We start from the raw sequence: 17,873 nt of genomic DNA, 5'->3' as shown, positions 1-17,873 counted from the left end.
ATTGCACAGAGCGACTCTGATCTTGCCAGTGCAGAAAGGACACCACCATCAGAGGCGAGGAAGAAGCAACGAGAGCCCAAAATCACAGTCTTTTTCTGCAGAGAATGACTCGTACAGGGATGACGGAGCCTCGATCCCGCTCTGCAGGAGCAACAGCAATTTTTGGGGGGGCTAAAACAGATATTGAAACAAAGAGTCTCCTCAAACCACTGCTTAATACCAGAAGTCTTTAATTCATTTACATCCTACTTTGATGATAGGATAAGGGGGGGGGGGGAGGCAGCATTGATTCAAGTCAGCAGAGTCTCTAATGCACTTGGAGAAGAGAAGAGAAGAGAAGAGAAGAGAAGAGAAGAGAAGAGAAGAGAAGAGAAGAGAAGAGAAGAGAAGAGAAGAGAAGAGAAGAGAAGAGAAGAGAAGAGAAGAGGAACACATCCAAGTCCTGTCTCCTCTCCATCTCACCCAGTCATGCAAGCATGACAGACAAAAAAAGTCAAATTCCATTATGTATTTCCAAATGCTCATGCCATGTCAACCATTTTTAGAGCACAACAGAGGCTACTTACAGGAAAAAGCTTGGATAAGCAAGTGGTGTGATATAAAATTCAGATAGATTTGGGTGAAAAATAAAAAGACTGATACGCAGCACCATCTGACTCTGAAAGACTTCAGCACCCATCTATGCGGGGTTGCTTACTGTGTCCAACGCTTGGTGCTATCTGGGTACAGCTTACAGCTGCAGGCAGAGTGTAATTATGCAGCCTTTCAAGCTGCTTGCAATCACCTCACATTCCCAGACGGGTAGTCAGCCAGTCAGTAAGCCAGTCAGGGCAAGGAGAAGCAGAGACAACGGAGGGAAGCAATGTGAAGAGCTATTGATTGAACCTCCTCCGTAATAGGCCACCTATACCCCCGTTTCTCTGGCATTAACAATCAGGTAAAAGGCCAGGTCAGGTCTCCATGACCTGTCAGTCATCCACAGTGGCGGTTGCTCATCATTCATTATCAGGAAGAGAGGCTGCTATCAGATTTGCTCTGACTGAGGAGAAGAATGATGGACAGAGGGAAGGAGCAAGAAAGAAAGAGGGAGAGACTGAGCAAGACAGATAAGACTTCGAAAAAGACTAATGGAGGAGGAGGCGATGAAACATACTGGTGAGATAAGATGGTAATAGGAAGTAAGAAGGATTGAAGTGGACTAATTATGATTCACTACAAGATCCCACAACTCCTCCTGAGTCGCACACTAGACTCGGCTTTTACTACACAATATCCGTACAAAGACTGTTAAAAATACCAGCTATCCCACGCCATTACTTCCGTTTATTTGGGACAGCAACACCTCCCACGGTAGTAGGACCTAATTACTGATTGACAGAGTATCCAATGCTCCTCCATGGGGGGGGGGGGGGAAACTGGGTCACAGTCTTATCCCCTGTTAAACAGCCCAAGCTGCCAAGTCTAACCAAGTGGATTTCTGCTCTGTTTGAGCACAGTGAGGTCTAGACTTGGCTCCCAACGAGCGCCCAGAAATGCCTATTTACAGAAGACGAGGTAGAGTTTGTGCCTAGATAAAGCCGTGCCTCTTTATCAGAGCGGGAGAAAAGCACTAGCTCCTTGTCAACACACCCAAGCAGTGAAGAAAATGAGCCGCAAAGCTGAATTAATTCAGGGAAACTGAAGGCGGACTCTTTTCCTTTGAAAGTCAGTGTGCCTGTACACAAACCGAGCCGATCCCTCCTGTGTGCTGTGAGCTGTGCTCTCTCATCACTCCTCTCTTTTTAAGCTCATTTACTCAGTGCTCTCTTGGCACACAATCGAGGCGCTCGTGATGGGAACGCAACGCAAACAACCGCATCCTCGAGCGCGCAGAATGGTACAAAATTTCATTACAATTTTTGTCAACCAAAAATCCAGAATATAAATTGACCATTATTGACTTCTGATATGAGAAGAGCAGTGAACAAGTAAAGAAAATGGATGGAGGAAAATACACAAAACGGGGACAGAGGATAAGGTTTTCCCAGTTCTGTCACAATAAAAAGATGAAAGTGGTATGAAGATTTACAATTTAGGTTTCCATCTTTGTGTAATCCCTCCTCCCCTCTCCCATCTCCTTCCCTCTTCCAGTGATTATTCTGAAGGGTACCTGTTTGTTCCCTTTCATCACAATGTGGAAAAAGAGATATGACCTCTTTACTAAGAGACACTTACAAAAACGGCAACAAAGGCTTCCTCACAACCTGCGGAACTACTTGTGCACAATCTCCGATTAAAATCGGAGCAGCGACTACATGACTCAGCTGAATCTGGGACACTTTCAGCATGCCATTCTTCAAACACGGCCTATAAATAGCACACACCTATAAGTGTGAGTGTGTGTGTGTGTGTGTGGGGGGGGGGGGACGCCATATTTCCCCTTACGTAATGTGGAATAACTTCAGGTCTTAACTGTTTGGATAGCAATTTATATAAGATTGCTACGTGAGCTGGGATTCAAGTTACAATTAAAACTCATGTTGGGACACCAGCTTTGACTAAATGGCATCGCCGTTTAGCCGAAAGTATCAACAATTATAAATCATTTTATAAGAACCGTGTTCCGGCACTTTGTTTCTGAAAGGTGATATACAAGAAAAGTTTGTTTTATTATTATCACAAAAAGAATTGGAGAATATGTCTTTACTTTTACAATATTAGTTTTAGTTCTCAAGGCAAAAATAAATACATTTTCTTCATGCTACTTTTCTACAGTTACAGACTTGATGACAAAGTAAAATGTAACATAAAATCAATATTAAGGCCGTCAATCAATTTTAAAGTAAGTTTAGTGGGGTTTCGTTTTTTTTTTTTACTCCCAGCATTATTCTTTAATCACAATTACTTTATTGTTTCTACACTGCTTTTCAGGTTGAGGGGTGTTACACCTTGCTGTAGTTGGCAGATGCTGGTAGTCCATGAATCAGACTGCATATAGCTAAAGGTAATTCAGAAAGTTTAAATAAATCTGATGAGACAAGTATATAGCAGTCCTGTGCAAAAAAAAAAAAAATGCTGTTACGAAACCCCGTATGGCGAAACCGCCTTATGGCAGAGCACCTAATTGAGGTGGGTTTACACTGTATTAACTCAGGAGTGTTATCTAAACAAACTGAGCAGATGCCAGCTGGCTTCTCCCTCTGCACTGCCTGAAGGACACTTGATGAAGTGTTCTATCAATTCAAGCCTTATTGAAATCTACAGTTACTCCAGAAAAAAATGAGACAGCGACTTCAGAATTAAATTTCCCATCGAGTGGAAACCAAGCGAGTAACAAATAACAAAAGCGATGCGCCAAACAAATATCAGCTTGAATCTTTGTTACTCACAAGAACAATAAAATTATACTGGATCCTTTCCGAAGATGTGTTTCAATACTAGATGTAGAAGCTCTTAGAAAAGCTGGTGCCAGTTACACGGTGTAAATGCAGGGGTCGACTGTAATTATGTACATTTACTCAAGTACTGTACTTAAGTGCAAAATTGAGGTATTTGTACTTTACTTAAGCATTCATTTTACACAACTTTAAACTTCAACGCGACTTCTTCTCAGAAGCAGATATTGCACTTTTTACTCCACTACAATCGCCTGACAACTTTAATTACTGCCCACTTTTAAGATGACTGTCCAGTGAAAACCATGCATCTCCAAATTTGGTGACTTCAAATTTTTCTTTTAAACTGAAAAGACTTTTTCTAGGTGTTTATAGGTTCACAAAATTCTGATACTTTAAGATAAACCATTTAAAACCCACGTAATTTTGCTCGAAAATGCATTCGTTTTGAGCTTGTTGACTACTTAGAGATACAAACATCATAATCTTATGGAAATTGATGCATTACTGTGGATTAATCTAACCCGCAGTACATCAACATAGTATAACAGTAATATTAATTCAAAAACATTATATACAATAGCAAAACACTGACAGGTAGCATATACAGTACACAAGTACATTTTGATAATTATAAATGCATACTTTTACTTGGGTCGGGTTTTAAGTGCGACTTTTACTTGTAGTGGAGTATTTTCACAGTGTGATATTAGTACTTTCACTTCAGTAAAGGACCTGAATACTTGGTCTACCACTGGTAAAATGTTTGGTTGCTACCAACATTACATACAAAGCCTGTTTAATAACCTCTGACAGACAGTCATTAATGGAGTATCAAGGACAATTAGGAGCTTTATAAAATGTTTGATGAATAAGACCCAGTGTTTATTTTGTATGACTAAATAATATATTTCTGCTATCATAACAACAAAACAGGTATTGAGGCATTACCTGAGCTTACCAGCGTAGGTTGTTTGTTTTTGGACGTTTCAATGCCTGCTCCAATCAAGTTCATGATCTTCTCAATCTGTTGAAGATAACAAACATGAAAAGACTGGTGAAAAACATAAATATCATAAAAACCACCTTTTACTTGATTAAAAGATCCACAGTGACTCATGAATAACAATAAAAGAAGAAAGACAGAAAATCTGAATGTATTAACATTTTCCATTAAATGTAAAACATGCATTAAACTCCCTCCATTGTACCCGAGCCAAACTAATTATAAAACGGAAACATTGAGGGAGTGGGACTGGGTGAGGAATGAGGACTGTGTGCTGCTGCTGCTGCTGCGAGTGTTGGGAAGAAGGCGAGGCTGCTTTGCAATGATGGATTACAAGCAACAGTCCCAACGTGGACAGAAATTCAATGGCTAATCCACAACTCGGCGAAAACACAGCCGGGTGATCAGATGAATGACAATGTAGAATCTCCGGAAACCCCAAATTACTAAAAACCTGCAGGAAATTCGGTATCAACTCCAAACTGCCGCAGGAGACCGAGATGTGCTGTTGACTGTTTTTCGGGGAGTATGTGATTGCCCTCTCAGATTATTATGTATTATTTAGGCTTCACAGAATAAAGCAATAGATCACTGCAAGGTTAGGTGTGCGCGACGCTGCATGCAGGAGATTACCGAGCAACTCAGAAAAGAGTTGTTTTGGGGCTTAGCGCCATACATGTTTATTTAAGAAGACTCCAGCTTTCAAGAGCCAAAATACATTTCCAGGTGGTTTGTTTGCTATTGTTTACTTTGATGGATAATTGAATAGTAGCTCAAATTTCAGGAAAGTGCTTTTGGGCCAAGATGCAATATGTACCATCAAGGTCTCCACCTGGTAAATAAAATGAAAGTAGGACAAGTTATTAATAGTGATATTATTATTTTTTATTATTCCAATCGGGATGAATATACTCTGATAGACTGGATGGGTATCTGCACCAACACTGACCTTATTATTATACAAGTGGATTGGGGATTGGCCTCGATATGATCGTTCCACACTAAAAGGGATACACTGGCGTTTTAGTATTGCACTCACAAAAGTGGGACTCCTAAAAGTTTTATTCATACTTTGTCCAAACTGAAGCACCAGAGGACAAGATTGCTGCCTACATTTCCCAAACTGTACAATGCTAACAAACACCACACTTAGAGTTTGTAACACAGGCTTTCTCTTATATGTTTGTAGTTTCAGAGTACAAATCGAGATGACTGATGACATCACTATGGCATCATCATTTTCATTAGACTTCAGAAAGCTCCACCAGAGCCACAGATGACACTTGATTGACATATACTGTTGTCACAGGCTGACAAGTAAACTGACCTTGATGTGCAAGACTGGTGGAGTACCTCTTAAAATAGTTTCTTTATCAAACTTGTTTTTCCCCTATCAGTTACATTTATTCAATAATGGCAGGAGTTCTGAGTGCCACAGCAAGCCCTGGCCTCAAGGGAGACTTTTTATTTCAATGTCAAAATGGTCAATGCAGATACCCTGAATGGAAGTGTCACAATCAGTCCTGGGAGGGAAAAATGTGATTCAATTCATCCCCATTCGAAGCCACAATCTATTACAAACAACAGCAAGTGCAATACGAGCTATACCCTGCTCCCTTTTCTTCACATTCAATTAAAAGCACTGTATTTAAATGATTTTTTTTTTTTTTTTTTCCAGTTCAGTGGAAACGGCTATTTCATTTTGAAGGACCTGATGTCAGATTGATTCAATATATAAATACACAGCAGTATGAGTAACCCAATGATCATTCTCATCACTGGTTAAGTGTTACATTTATCTAGAGTGCCAAGCTATCTGCTGACACTTTATGTTTCAAGGAGAATAAGACCTCGTACACAGGAGAAATGTACCATTTACTCTGTTCCAAACAAATAAACTATATCAATAGCATCCAGTATTACAGAAAATAGTGTAACACCAGGTACATGTTTGGACAATCTTACGCAATCCAACTAGCAGACTAGAGTCACCCTGAAATCTATGTGCAAACTGAGGCAAATCAGGCTGGGACCTAAATTTAGAGTCACTGGAGTAGTCTACTCACAATCAGCAATTAAGATTTTTGCAAGCCTGAAAAACTGATTCTGCTTTCACAAGTGACACCAGAGACACAGCCAGGCTTATTTGATGTAATATTTAGTGTTTGAAAAAGCCCTATGCACTTTGCTAGTGGCATCAACACAGTGGAAAAGCCTTGATTCATTTGAAAGTCAGGCACGTGGGACGCCTGGCATATGCCTCCAGCACTACAGACCTCATATTACTCTTTGAATTAACCCAGTTACATTCTATATCACATACACACACATCAGGACTGCATTACATCTCAGCTTAAGTGCACCTTTATTTTACAGTAAAGTCACCAAAAATGCTGCTTCTCTAAAAAAAAAAAAAAAAATCTCAAAAGAAGAAATATTTCACAACTTAATGTGCATGCAGCCTCATTCACTGCATTTAACGAGCCAAATTATTGGCCCAAAAAACTTGAATGTATATTTTCTGTTATTAAAGCGACAAAGTTATCGTGTGTCAAACAAAAAGTACGGCATGAAGTACTCAGAAACTGCACAGCATCTTTCCATCAGTGTACAGTATGCGTCAGTGATGTCCACTCTGGACTCGGAGTTAAAGGCGGTTATGTGAGAATGACAATAGAGAGGAATTTTTATACCACAAATAAATGTTGAAGTAATAGTGCTACATTTAGGGAAGTGCGCTTACTGGCTTTCTTGCCCAGAGTTAGACGACAAGATCAATAAAAGGCTCGGTAAATCTTTGCAGTATCTGTACAGTAAATATGAAGTTACAGCCAGCAGCTGGTAAGTTTAGTTTCGCATAAAGACTGGAAACAAGTAAAGAATAGGCTGTCCAAATGTAAACATGTTACACTGCGGCTGCCCTCCTGAAAAACAATGAGGCCAATCATCTGTCAGAGATCCTGTCAGTTAACCAGGTTTCTTCAAATCGAGCAGTTTTTTTTATTTTTCATTTGTTCGATAATTTAAGAATTAGGGTTATTCTACTGACACTGAATTGAGACATTAAACCCCCCCATGTCCCCCAGAGGATGAAGGAGAGTTGTGTACTGGAGGTGAACAGAGTGCAATCAAGGCGCAGCTGACGTACCATGCACAGGTTAAGATGGTGAGTTGTCCCGCTGGGGATTTTCTGATTGCCAGATAGTCAATATAAAAAAAAGTTTTAAAAAAAATAGCCAAATGTTTGTATTGATAGCAAAAATCTTACTTGACAGACAAAATTCAGAGTTGGATACAGCCCTATGTTATATCTTGTTTCTTTAATCCATAATAAAAACAATGTGCCCAGCAGAAATTCCCTGGTAACCAGTGAATACTGCAGCAGATAACATCGCATAAAACCGTGTTTTTAAACATTGTTACACAAAGACAACAAATACTATATAAAGTGTACATTGATAAGCTCTAGAGAAGTTGGTATGCAGATTCTGTTTTTGTCAGACAGATCCAAGCTGCCTGTTTCCAGGCTTTATGTTCAGCTAAACTAACTGGCCGGAGCTCAAAACTGAATTTGCTTATTTGGCCATGTGTCAGACTATCTCTTTAATGACTACAGCTAAGCACCTACGATACACCTCACCTAGGGAGCTACATGTGCATGCACCGACAACCAAATTAGCCTATAAAACAACAACTATGTAAATTCACATGTTCATGTAAGTGAATTACGCATTGTGTTGTCTTTCTTGAACGTGTATCAAAAGGGAAGAAGGTCCAGTAACCCTGAGCTGCTAGCTGGCTTGCAATAGAAATTAAGTTGACTTCAAGTGCACTTTCTAGAAAATGCCTGGGAGCAGGATGGAAATCATCAAGTAAGAAGATCTATTCACACAGACATGCAATTGTAACGCTGTTATGAAGCACACGGGACTCTGCGAGGACTGTATCATTAAATCAGCAGTGCTCAGCTGAGTGATAGCACCTCATCCTGAAGTGATTTACATGGTAATTGATTAATCTGCTCCTCAGTTCCTGCCTATTGCAAAAGAAAAAAAGATCCATTTTGTGTCACCTTTTAATGTACAAGTGTTGCAGTGAAAATGATCCGACAGTAAAGCTGAAATCATTTCGCTTCTTTCCAATGCAAATCAGCTGACTGACAGGATTTTTGGGATCACTTCATGTCCTTGGCACTTGTCTTAATCTGCATTACCTTTAGTTATCATGACTTGTTCTTCTCAAACTTGAAATAAGCATTTTTCTAAAGAAGAATGAAAATCTTTTAAATCTAAATTGCTGAATAAAGTATGCGAGCAGCTCTGCGTTCTCTTTTCTATCCAGGAGCCTGAGATCAGCTCTTCTGAAGACTGACGGTGATTTAATTTAAGAGATTAAGATTAAAGCCTAAATCCTCAGTGGTCAGATAATTTCACTCCATTCAGTCACACTCTCCTCTGACCAACTCTCTACGCTGCTGATATGAGGACAGGTAATGTTGGAGGAAGATTTGTTCTGTCTCAGGCTCAAAGTCAAGTAGTCAATGCAATTTGAGATACATATTGCAAATCTATGATCTGCCAAGTGCAACATCCGTTTGATATTTAGTAAGATATATGGAACGGCCACAACAATAAGACCAATGACAGGTGAAGCATGAATTATAATACAACGGCCCAGTAACAAGGTTATATGGTTATAGTGGGAGGTGTTCCTAATATTTTGTCAACCCAATATATTTAAATGGGAGGGACTAAATGTAAGAAACACCTCCAAGTAAAAGTCTTCATGGCTAGCCTTTTATATTCTACATGTCAGTGATTTTAAATGTTATGACTGATGGGTGTCGTCTCAAGTTTACTGTCCCAGCTGTGCGTCCTCTGCTCTGTGTGTGAGGAGTCCTGCGCACAGAAAGCACAGGACAAGAGTGATACACAAAAATCCCCCTTAGAATCAGGATTTTGAGTGGCGTCCCCGTTATCGGATGAAATTCTATTGTCAGAACAGGATTGATCATTTAATTTTATCAGCCACAGATACAGCATTTAATAATCTCTGGTCGTTTTGCAGACAAAGTATAACACAATGCTGACTTGAATCAATGTGGCCTCAACATGTCACAGACTGTGCTTGGCAGTTGCAAGTCGGCCAATTTTATTCTGAGTCAGTCAGCCAGAGTGAGATCCTCTACAGTCCTTATTATGCAGTACCTTCACACATTGTATGCGTCACTGCCCCTGAATATATACAGAATATATACATATATGGTACTACTCCAAGAGAGCGCATTTTAAATCCTCAAAAACTAAAGTACACCAGGAGATGGAATATTTTAATGCAATTTGAATTAATTGGAAAATTTTCGAACTTGAGCTAGAGGCAAAACAATTAAAAAGGACTCTGATGGAAAGATTTTTTTTGTTTTTTCCCTTTTTATGTACATGTTATGTTATACAAGTCTCTTTTGGTTTCTCTCTTATTTACAAGTGATTCCTTTTTGTTTTACTTTCCCCGTCTAATTGACGACTCCCCTGCGTCCTTATCTTGTGACCTACAACCAACTCAGTATTACCATATGAAAGCAGATACAAAGGGAATGGGAGTGACTGTCAACTGTTTGTCACACCGTGAGGGTAAATGTATTTGCCCTACGGAGGATGTGTTTGATTTTGAACCAAGGAGTAATTTTTCTAACAGACTGGACACTCTCTTCATTAACTGAGGGTGCATGTATTTGTCAAATATTTTTTTGGCAAATACAATACAATAAATGAACACGGCCATCAATTACATCTTACTAAGAGAAAGTGAACACCTTTTTGTCCCATCTATAATCTGTAAAGCTTTATTTGGCTGCTTCTCAATTTCATTTGTGGACTGCATTGAGGACAGAAGATGTCATTAAAAAAAATTAAACTTACTTAGTATAAGCACCTGGCATATTTTAGAATACTGAATTCTGTCACATTTCCAGGGTGAACACACTTAAGTATTGGAATTGTGAAACAGGAGAAGTCCTTTTGGCAGGTTTGCTAATTTAATTGATTTTAACAATATGTAATAGTCTCTTAATTCATCTTCTATGTGGTTTCAATTCAGCCTCTAATCTTTTTTTTGTGTGACTTTGCTTCTCTTTGTCCAGTCTATCTTGTTTTAGTACACTACATGCAAGCAAATACATTTGAGATCATGTGAAATAATCTTAAAACAACATGCTTTGGATATACAGAGTACGTTATTGTTCACTGAGCCAGAGTCTCCTGCGCATAAAGGATGGCTGAGAGCCCAAAACAGAGGTAATGGAAATGATGGCTGGATACAATAAACTAACCAAAAAGGCTGCCTGCTTCACTGGCACTGGTCTGGAAACTGGAAACGGGATTACCGCTTCAGTATCACTGTTAATAAAGACAGATGGGCCAGTGGCTTCACAGTATACAAGACCCAGATCACATATTTCTACCCGGAAGTGCTCATGATTTGGATTGATATTTATGTGACAGCTTTGAAACCACGCAGCGTAAATACAGCCAACGAGAATGGTCAGGATGGCCTTGATGGGGCAGACTCAGCCAAACATAGCGAGCTTTGTATTTTCAGGGTCGTTTTGATCTGCACAAATCTATATGATACAAGTTTATACAAAGACATGTGAATCATATTTCATTCATAACATCATGTAGTTCTTTACAGAAAGAAAAAAAAAATCATTCATTAAAACCTTTTCTATAAAGATGTGGTCACCAATTTACGTCAAACTCCAGTTTGGGTTTGGTCACGTTATGATAAATTTAAGGTTGTGGCAGTTTCACTTGTATTTCATCTGTGTTGTTTTTGTGAATCCAGCTTGTCAAATGATCAAATATTTAAATCGCTGCGCTTTTTCCAGCGCTACAAGACGACGCTTCAGTTCCATACATTACTGATGGATGACAACAGAATTTTGTTATTCATGAACCTTTTAGTCATCTTCATTTCACTGATGACTTTGGTATATATAAATATGGATGCAACTAGGTATGTAAATCAGTTGGACCAGCCGTCCATTTTTTTGGAAATGGTAAAAAATTTTTACCTGCCTAAAAATATTGTTGGCAGTTATGTTTGGGGAAAAATATATATCTTCAAACAGAATATTCATATTGCATGCATTTGCAACATTAAAACTAAAGCACAACTGAGGAAGGTTAGACAACTACAAATACTAAAGGCTAAATAATACAAATGTTGGCACCACCTTGCAGTAAAAAACAAGACCTAAAGTGTTGGGAATATTCAAAGATGATACCATAATAGCAGAGTTTCAGTATCTATACTGAAAAGAGCACCTGTTTTTTTTGTTTGACCGAATACACCAAACTTCTCAAATGCATCAGTTTAATCTGGTTTTAACATAAATGAGCCATAAAACAACTTCACTACAATACAGACTAGGAATTACCAGTATAAATATGATTTCAATCAGGAAACATCTGACCAAAATCCAAGTAAACAAGCCAAAGTATCTGACCAAGCATTCAATGCCAGCTAAATTTATTCTGTGCTACAGACACATTTTTATCACTCCAAATTTTAACATCCAGCCCTAGACATTAATCCAGTACTTAAAAGGTGAATATCAGCCACCACCCTGTACTTGAATGAATAAAAAGCATCAACTAGTTAGCCAACAACAGGAAAGTCAGATTTCAGTTTCCAGCCAGTGATCAAAGTAAGCCAGATGTAATATGATACAATAATTTAAAAGTTATGAAAGTAGGAAGCCACCCTTTAAAAAAGGTAATTCCTCAAATTACCATTTTAGAAATGGCAAATGTGCATTTTCAGCACCCAATAGCTTTAGCCTGTGCACATCGAGAATAACAACATCGAGCAGCAGCTTGGAAAATATGTGGCGTCTCCTGTGTTACACCTGTTAAGAAATGTTACAGTCTACATGGACGGTTAGGCAGGACTGTGTCTCTTCCCCCGCCCCCCCCCCCCCTCCTCACCTGACCCCCACCTGGCCCCCACCAACACCATCAATAGTACTCTCATATTCATGTACCACATCTGTCAAACCATATCTTGGGATGTGTTCACTCTGCCGTAGCTCATATGAATTATGAACCAGCTTACACATACTTTAAAAATAGACTCTCCTTATCAGCTGAAATTACCAACATGAAAATGATTTTGGGAGTTAATGCTCTTTAATTTGCAGTGTGGCCAATTCAAATTCACAGATAATGAAAACTAATTCTGGTTTATTAATCATATTAGGGGCTATGGTATAGCTTTTTTTTTTTCCCCCACACTTAACAACTTCAAAAAAAAAAAAAAAAAAAAAAAAAAAAAAAAAAAAAAAAAAAAAAAAAAAAAAAAAAAAAAAAAAAAAAAAAAAAAAAAAAAAAAAAAAAAAAAAAAAAAAAAAAAAAAAAAAAAAAAAAAAAAAAAAAAAAAAAAAAAAAAAAAAAAAAAAAAAAAAAAAAAAAAAAAAAAAATTATTGTACAACAAAAGGGGTGTAAGACATATGAATTTAAGAAGATTGCAACAGACCAAATTTGACATAATCACAAAATGTGTATTTTCATTACAGGTCCAGATCTGCATGCGTTATGTAAAACCATTTTCCATTAGCAAATGAAAAAGAATTCAAAGGCTTGCATGAGTAAAGACCTCAGGAATGCCACTGGGAAATTTAGAGTACGCACACGAATGAAGCCACTCAAGCATCTGTAACATGGCGCCGTGTTAACCTTTGCCTTTTGAGTATTGAACATTTGTAGGGAAGACGTCAATCACCATTTTTTTCTCGGTAACGTGTGTGTGTATATATATATATATATTCAAACATTCAAATGCTATTATATAATAATACGTTATGTGTTATTACTCTTAAAGGAGAAATCCACATTAAAATACATGAACACGCTAAGTGAATGTAGTGCTAATGTAGTGTTGATGTACCTTGCATCCATGGGTCCCGTTTGTCGTTTAGTGGTGTACGTTTCTTTTTTTCTGTATCAATTGAAGACAGAATTGAGGATTTATCTTAATGTATGACATAATGTGCTATGGTACCATTAAATATAAACTAGTCTTTTTGTGATGGAGTGACAGAAGCTACATATTTATGCTTCCCAAACTGCAAAAGGATTTGGCCCGGATTATGGCGTGTCTTTTTCTAGACACTAAGGTCTATTCATTTATATTAACCTTTCAAACTCAAACTTTAAAAAAATAAATAAAGCGCATCATACAGCTAACTTAGCTGATACGATGCAGAGACAAAAGTATAGTAGAAGACTATTGATTTCATCACCAACTACTGGCTCGGGAGTCCATAAATTGCCCAGGTGTTTCGTTTCATTTAAACATGGCAGAGTGTATGCAAGGCTCAATATTATCATTATTAATGAGCTCATAATTGTTACTCATGAGCCATGTCCTGCATTTCAATTAACCTCCTAAAAAGCAGTGGGCTGCTAGTGGGTGAGGTATTAAAGGCTTTTGCTGTATTTAAAGCTTATTTAAACCGCAAAACCAAAACTAAACAACATTCGTTTTCTACTCCAGATGCCAAAAGTTTCTTAAAAAATACCAAATATGTCAGGCTGTATCTTGGTTAAGTGTAAAAAAATATAAATCACTTAACAAAGAAGAAAGAGGATGTCAGTCTATAAATAGGTTCTCTCCCGTGTAAACATCGTATACATTTAATTAAAAAAAAAAGTGGAAGGAGACAATGCTGCCACACTGTTATCTGTGCTTATTTCAGATATTTAGAAAAAAATATATATAATACACGTGAAAATGTTTGTAAGGTATATATTTAACTCGTGGTAATGTGCAGATTAACTCACTAATTTTTGGTGGCCATAAGAGTTGGCTGCTATCTCATGTTATTATTATGCATTAATGGTTATTTTAACGTCAGCAAATGTTAGCTCAGGCTGGGTTGTATGCAGGTTTTGTTTTCCAAGTTAAGGTAGGGAAAGCTCAAGCAAATTTAGGTTGTAACAATTGACCCTAACGTTGCAATAATGTCCATGTAAGAAAACTTACGGTAAAGTTGGAAGTCTTTTGACGGTTAATCTTGCTTCACGAGACACCAGCTGCATGTCAATAAAACCTAGTTATCGAATTAAAAACTCCCCGGTGTCATCTCTGGTTCGACGTGTGCCTTGTCAGGATGTTTGTTGTCCAGCTTAATGGTATCCGTGAGGTCAATTTATTGACCTCAATTAGGACTTAAGGCACAATTATTCCAGGGAAATTTAGGTTAATGGTTGTTTTTCTTCACAGGTGAGCGTGATTATTTGACCAGCTCTCCTCGGCTCCACCCCTCTGCCCATATTTGGAATGTCCCCGGATTCAGCCGGAAAAGACGGCAGAAATTGCAGATTTGTGTATCATAGAAGAGTGGACCATAGAAGAGTGGACTATTGTCCCTGGCGGAAGTCTGCACTCTGAGTGCCCTTCTAGTTTATTTGTGTCTCAAAAATCACGTCATCTCAAAAATCGTCCAATTATGGTGTTAAAAATTACCTCAACAATTTTCCAAAAATAAATAGCGTAATTTAAAGTATTGTAGACAGTCAGCAGAAATTGATTTGGCAACAATTTTGATAACTGCCCCAGTTTTTAAGGAAAAGATATTGAAAATGCACTGGTACCAGCTTCTTAAATCGAAATTTTGCCCAGTATACTTAACATATTTTTTTTTAGGTTTTAGGTTTTTGACTGTTGGTCAGACTGGGAAAAAAATTAAATTAAATTTTTTAAAAAATTGTTAACTTCCTTTTAAGGCAAAAATGATTCAATATTTTCTGACATTTTATACACTGAGTAATCAATTCAGCATTTGGAAAAAAAATATTCATACATTCAAACATTCGTATGTATCAGTGAAAATTGTTGGTTGCAGTCTTACAAATCCCCTGTGATAGAATAAAACAACCTTTCCAGGGCTTTTTTGTGGATGAGTTTAAAAAAATAAATAAACACAACTTTATACAAAATCAAGTAAAATGGTTTTGGTCTCAAAACCAGAATTTGGCACAGAGCGTCTATACGATACCAGAACCATGTAATGGAGGGTGGAGGACCTGTCATGGTGAAATTTCCAATTAATTTATGATGAATTCAATTGTGTTGTCTCAAATGATATAGCCTGATTGGACTCCAGCTTTGTTAATGCAGCTTTGCACTTTTTGTTTACAAGCCTAAAACAACAATGTAGAAAGAGCATTGAGGTCCCAGTCAGATGTCAGAAGAATGATTTACTAATCCAACAAAAAGCTGACAGGACAGGTAGAAGACAACATAATTCACCATCATAAATCTAAACCAACAGACAAGCTGCACTCACCAAACAGATACCTGTTATTCCAGGGCTGATGGGAGCAAAGTATACACTATGTCTTTAAGGATTACTATAGAGTATTTTCCTTAATTGAAGTTTCATTAAATTACCACAAAGACAAAACCAGAAGTCTTCATATGAGTGAGAGCATCCCATAGTAGTTGTAGTAGTAGTATGTCCCATATTCACCTCTCTTTCTACCAAACACAACTAAATGTAAAGTCCTGAGCATCTGGCAATTTTTTTTCTCCACTATAAGCTGCGTCAAAACATAAATTCAACCCAACCTGTCTGATCACATCAGCTGATTCTTCTTTTTATTTAAGAAAACTTTTAAATAGAATACTGAGTGGAAAGAAAAAATGGCAAGCAGTTACATAAGCTGCCAGACATAATCAAATTTAAAATATATATGTACCGCTAAAAATGCCAATTTAGTTTGAAGGTTGAACTTTAACATAACTTTTTTTTTTTTATAATGACATCATCTGAATGCCAGCCTTTGTATTCTGTAGCTTGGATGAGCGTCCATGAAGGCTGCTGACCTAAGAGTGTGTTTATGTATGCGACCTGAAGCTCCCTCTGAGCTTCATGTGTCACTTTAAGGTTTAATGTTTAATGTGCTGGTTAATCATTTCATGAGATACCATGCTACTCCAAAAAGTATTTGGACAGTTAAACTATCTGAAAACTTCCCTGAGGTTCACAAGGTCATTTTACAAAATGTTCTGTGAATTTAAAGGTAAATGCTTCTATAAATCTGAGAAAAATTATGTTGGAATTAGTTAGTCTGAAGGAACTAAAGAGAAGGCAAACATGAGAAAAGGTCATGCATTGTTTGCCCAAAGAAGGGCTCTCTATTCAATATATAATCGAAAACTCTGTCTTCCATCCTCCACTGTTGGGTATACGGTCAAAAAGTTCAAAAACAGAGGACCAACAACAGACTGGACCACATAATTGTGAGTAGAATAAAAAAAAAAAAAATAGGTGAGAAAGATCAGCAAGAAGACTTTCTTAGATCAACGAGAATGATGTGATATACAATTCAGTTCATAGACCAGTCGAAATGGGATCAACGAGCTTGAGTACAGAGGGAGAGTGATATGACAGAAACCATCCATAGGCTTAAAGAATAAGACTGCTCGGATTAAATTTGAAAGAACATGCGCACAGAGACAGAAGCTTTTGGAAAGGTGTGTTATTTTTGGATAACTTCAACCTACACGGATCTGACGGTGGAAAGTTTGCGTGGAGGAAGCCAGGGGAAGAATCCCTACCAGACTGCACTCGGGGTACGGCAAAGGAAGGAGGTGGAATCATCATAGTCTGGGGCTGTGTTTCTTACAGGGCTGCAGGTGAACTTATATTCATTGGTGGAATCATGAACTACAAAGTTCAAAAGAAACCTGAATGCGACCAGTCAATAATTATTCCAGCAACAGAGGTGGATCTTTGAGCAGGATGATGATCCAAAGTATTCCAGCCCTGACCTACATCCCACAGAGCCACGTAGAAAAAAAAAAAAAAAGGCCAATGCTCTTGAGTGAATGAACTGAAAACCTTGCTGGCTGAAACATGCAGGAAAACTTTGACCAAAGATGTTACCAAAAGTGTCTGATTACATGTCCAGATGTTGTCGAACAGCTCTGTAAGCTAAAGAATAGCAAACTAAATACTAAAACACTGTAACTATGACTTCGGTGAACCCACTATTGGGTGTCCATATACTTATTTGTCTTCATTTTAAACTCTCTATCTGTTGTTTCATCATTTAAAACCTAGCAAACTTATTTTTATGGAATATTTTTCTTGTACTTGTGAAATCAAACAAATTACATTATTTTTTTAGCTGTGGCTTTAATATCCAAATACTCTTTGGGGCCACTGTGTATACACAGAAACGGGGGCAGTTTTTGCCCTTGCCCATACCCACACCCATATCCCCAACACAAACAAATCCCTTGAAATGTGGAAGAGAAACAGACACTCGGGAACAGCTGCAAAACAGGATGCCCTTGAGAACAGGACACCCCACCCAACACGGCCTGAATAAACAGTTGTGTTAGAGAGCAGGAGGGCGGAGCAGAGGGCGGACAGGCGTGGAGAGGTGACAAAGAGAGAGGTACACAAATCCGAGTTGAAGTT

General features: G+C 38.0%; 1 protein-coding gene across 4 annotated transcripts in view; it reads right to left on the bottom strand.

The window, feature by feature from the left end:
• Positions 1 to 17,873, bottom strand: part of anks1ab (ankyrin repeat and sterile alpha motif domain containing 1Ab) — a 44,586-nt gene that overhangs the window by 23,931 nt on the left and 2,782 nt on the right. For all 4 annotated transcript variants that reach the window (XR_011310607.1, XM_069691189.1, XM_069691190.1 and 1 more), the window contains exon 2: positions 4,326 to 4,401. Coding sequence is in view for 3 of the 4 variants with exons in the window: in XM_069691189.1 (XP_069547290.1) it covers positions 4,326 to 4,401 (76 nt within the window). In the remaining variant the exon portion in view is untranslated. The remainder of the gene's footprint in view (positions 1 to 4,325; positions 4,402 to 17,873) is intronic.

This window comes from Brachyistius frenatus, unplaced genomic scaffold, assembly GCF_029030835.1.
Source record: "Brachyistius frenatus isolate BFR_SWC_R1_liver_20210118 unplaced genomic scaffold, ASM2903083v1 Contig_10, whole genome shotgun sequence".
NCBI classification, from domain to species: domain Eukaryota; kingdom Metazoa; phylum Chordata; class Actinopteri; family Embiotocidae; genus Brachyistius; species Brachyistius frenatus.
This window is presented reverse-complemented; position numbering and strand designations above follow the sequence as displayed.